Source organism: Oncorhynchus gorbuscha, linkage group LG08 (assembly GCF_021184085.1).
Source record: "Oncorhynchus gorbuscha isolate QuinsamMale2020 ecotype Even-year linkage group LG08, OgorEven_v1.0, whole genome shotgun sequence".
Classification (NCBI taxonomy): Eukaryota; Metazoa; Chordata; class Actinopteri; order Salmoniformes; family Salmonidae; genus Oncorhynchus; species Oncorhynchus gorbuscha.
In genome coordinates, this window is record NC_060180.1 from 64,874,340 (window position 1) to 64,878,300 (window position 3,961).

Below are 3,961 nucleotides of genomic sequence, written 5' to 3' on the forward strand. Positions count from 1 at the left end.
CCACCTAATCATCCCCAGTTTACAATGGTCTCATTCATCCCTTCTCTCCCCTGTAACTATTCCCCATTATGTTGCTGTAAATGTGTTCTCAGTTAACTTACCTGGTTAAATAAATAAAAAAAACATTAAATATTTGGCAAATTCATAACATATTGTACAAATTGCAATTTGTAACGTATCATACGAAATGGATGATGGACATCCACAGATTAATACAAAACGTAACATATCATACAGAAATACGAAATGCTCAGAGACCAGGTTGCAGACCTTCCTTACTGATGATGCTAGGGAAGGGACTTGACAGCAGGACACACACTCACCTCCTCAAGTTAGTCTCCACCCATTGGATCCGTCAGGAGGTCAGCTGCAGCGGAGTCGCACGTGCTCCATCAGAGACACTTTTAAGGAGATGGGAAACTCCACTGGAATCGTATTAACGCCCATTGTGTAAATTGCCCCAGCTCCTTCAAGGAGTGAATGGGAGTCAATTGGGCGCTAGCTCAAAAACCCAACATTAGCATTAATTTCGTCAACAAGAAATACAACATTACAAATATTTTCCGTGATGTGATATAATTAACTTGATATCTGTAATATTGTATAGCTTTTGAATCGTGACATTACGTACTTTTGAGGAAAATAGGCACGTTTCCTGATTCATACCCTGACTTTAAAAAGCGATTGCGTGACGATTAGTTTTAGCAACCGCGTGACGCAGCATAACAACCTGAGCACGATTGGTCGACAGTCTGCGGGGTGGGGCGTTAGACGTTCCTCCATTCATTGCCCAATGCATTCAAGATCAAGATGGCAGCCTCCGTGTGTCGGTGCTATGAGGTGAGATTTGTTTTAGTATAACCCCCCTTGCTTGCACTGGTAATCGATGGATATTGACTGATTTGTTTTACAGCTCAGTATTTAACATTCGACGATATTTCTTGAATAACGTGACATTTTATTATGTCGTTATGACAGTTATGAAATGGGCCATAGCCCCCCCCTCCTCGGTGTTCATGAACATTCTAGCTAGCTGAACATATCAGGCATTCTTCATAGCCTATTATTTCTATATTTTACACCATAAGGCTAGAATAGGTAGATATGTATTCTTATAGCTTCAATATGAATGTTTGGTTATAGCCCATGTAATTCTCTTCAGCTGGTCGGAAGACGTCTTCTACTCCTGCCATCCCGTGCTGTCGTCTCCTCATTCAGTAGAGGAGATGCCTACAGGATATGTTGGTCTCCGGCTGTCCCTGTGCAGGTAGCTCTATGCATTATCCAACGCATTATCCTTGTTGACTTTCTAATAGCGATAGATCGGGTGGTAGCTAACTAGCCAATACACCAACTGTTAATATTCTGTCATTCACTTATATTTTAAGTGCCCTCTTCCTCTCAGGTGCGGTATGCGTCAGAACGACCTAGTCGTAAAGGCTTCTTCGGGGAGTTTGTGGAGAACCTGAGGCAGGAGTTTGGGAAGGACAAGGAGATGAAGGAGAATATCAAGAAGTTTAGAGAGGAGGCCAAAAGGCTGGAGGAGTCGGATGCCCTGCAACAGGCTCGGAGGAAATTTGTAAGCTCTAATTTGGTTTGAGTGTAATGTCCCTTTAGGCCCATGGTCACTCACCTTGGTTGTGCAGACTTGTTTCAGCCCAGTACTAACCTTCAACTAGTGAAGGTCTTGATGACATGCTTCCCAGAACTAGAGTTGGTGACAAGTTGACTTTCATCTGTGTTCCAAACAAACACTTGTGATGTCATGCACACTTGATGCTTGACTAATGTGACGTCTCATCCATGTCATCCGTTTCTTTCTGCCAGAAAACAATTGAATCAGAGACGGTAAAGACCTCTGAGGTGTTCAAGAAGACCCTGGGGACTCTGTCTGAGACTGTGAAGGAGGTGAGTCATTGTAACACTCTTGAAAATGATGCATGGAACAAAGGTCATTGACATTTATCAGTTGAAGTAAACCCTCAGAATGAATCCTAAATGTTTAATCATTGTTATGTACTGCTTTTAGCGCATCAGTGGTGTAAATATGTTTTTATATTCCTCTTATAAAATGTTAATTTCAGCTGAGGTATTGGACAACTTATGAGTTAAACTTCACGTCTATATCAGTGCTAACCCAAAGATGGCATTCATGTGGAACTGTTATTTATAGTAGCTTGCTGCTAATCTGCCTAAAGTAAAGTCATTATAACTTGTTGTGGTCCATGTCTGTCTGTCCAGGGCTTTGAGGAAGTGACCCGTACAGACCTGGGAAAGAAGATCAAGGAGGGGGTGGAGGAGGCAGCCAAGACGGCCAGGCACTCTGCTGAGTCTGTGTCCAAGGGAGGAGAGAAGCTGGGAGCTACCAGCGCCTTCAGGGCCATCTCACAGGTCAGAGACTGGTATTTCAAATAAGTAACACAACTCTCCATTGAAGGAAATTGGTTACGCTTTATTATTTTATTATTTTGTCTGCTATTTACCCAGTTCCTGCTTAAAAATGGGTTTACTTATCATTAATTGTGTTGAATGATTTTAAATAAGCATACGAATGTAGCAGTTGTAACCAGTTGTTTTGGGGCAAATAGCAGGACTTTTTAAGAAACATTGAAGCATCAAATGGAGGCTGAAAATGAGTCAAACTTCATGAATTCTATGGAATAATTTGACTGATATACTGATCTCCTTTTCCCCTTCCCTCTGTGTGTACAGGGGATGGAGTCAGTGAAGAGAGAGATTGATGTGGTAGACGATGGTACCTATAGGGCTCCTTCTCAACTCAGGAAAAGAAGTGAATTCTCCTTCAAGGGAGGGGAGAGTGACAACCGTGTCTTTGAGGCCAATGAGTATGTCCCCTTTTACTTGTTCATAACCATGGCATGGTACATTTTCCCATTCGCCAACAATGCTATGTGTGTCCATTCAGCCATGCTTGAACCTATTAGGAAATGCAACCAATTGATATAAATGGTCTATTTTGATTTACAGAGAGGACATGGGTGTTGTTCTGCACAAGGATTCTAAGTGGTACGCACAGTGGAAGGACTTCAAGGACAACAATATGGTTTTCAACAGTAAGAGAATGTTACTGTATTTCATCAGATAACATGGGAGTGATGTAATCATAGGTCACATTCATGGTTGTGTGCACTTCACTGGCCAGTCAACAGGTGGCACTATATTCATTATATGAGCAAAGTGGAGGTAAAATTTTCGGTGTTGTACTTATATCTTGATGTCAAGACTTTCAGAGATGGGATTTTTCCTGATCAAGAAACACTTTCTCTTACATTGTATATTATTTGATATTCTGAGGAGGGTCCCAGAGTCTTAGAAGTCTGTGATATTTGCAGTTCAGCATTTCCTATATTACCTCTTCTCACTCCTCAGGGTTCTTTGAAATGAAAATGAAATATGATGAAAGTGACAACGCCCTTGTCAGAGCATCTCGAGCCGTGACCGACAGAGTCACCGATCTGCTAGGTAAACAACCTCTCTTTTAAATGATGTCCCGGTTTAATCATTCTATCACTCTGAGGGGATTACTGGGTGTGCACAATAGTTTCTATGTTATATTGTCTGGTGTGTCAATAGCCACAAAGTGACTACCCTCTTTTCCTTCAGATGTTCTGATGGATGGTTGGACTACATGGGTTTCCACTATTTTTACATCAAATCCTTGTTATTTGGTTGGCAGGTGGTCTCTTCTCGAAGACTGAGATGTCTCAGGTGCTGACCGAGATCTTAAAGGCAGACCCCAGCTTTGACAAGGACTCCTTTCTCAAACAGTGTGAGAAGGACATCATCCCCAACATCCTAGAGGTAAGGGCACTAACACTTTCAAGCACTTTTTTTATTTTTATTTTTTAAATCAATGTTTTTGTTTTTTTGAATCGTTAGTCATGAGCACTTGGAGCTTTTGAAATGCTCACCAGAAGTGTAATCCATATATCACTGGAAT

At 41.5% G+C, this 3,961-nt stretch overlaps 1 protein-coding gene across 1 annotated transcript in view; it reads left to right on the top strand.

Moving 5' to 3' along the window:
* The first annotated feature begins 701 nt into the window (after positions 1-701).
* The window catches only part of LOC124040983 (mitochondrial import inner membrane translocase subunit TIM44-like), a 5,074-nt gene continuing 1,814 nt past the window's right edge, over positions 702-3,961 (top strand). The window contains exons 1-9 of the mRNA XM_046358133.1: positions 702-840; positions 1,163-1,267; positions 1,406-1,579; positions 1,828-1,908; positions 2,242-2,391; positions 2,713-2,846; positions 2,989-3,074; positions 3,391-3,483; positions 3,698-3,822. Coding sequence (XP_046214089.1) covers positions 811-840; positions 1,163-1,267; positions 1,406-1,579; positions 1,828-1,908; positions 2,242-2,391; positions 2,713-2,846; positions 2,989-3,074; positions 3,391-3,483; positions 3,698-3,822 — 978 coding nt within the window. The 5' untranslated portion in view covers positions 702-810. The remainder of the gene's footprint in view (positions 841-1,162; positions 1,268-1,405; positions 1,580-1,827; positions 1,909-2,241; positions 2,392-2,712; positions 2,847-2,988; positions 3,075-3,390; positions 3,484-3,697; positions 3,823-3,961) is intronic.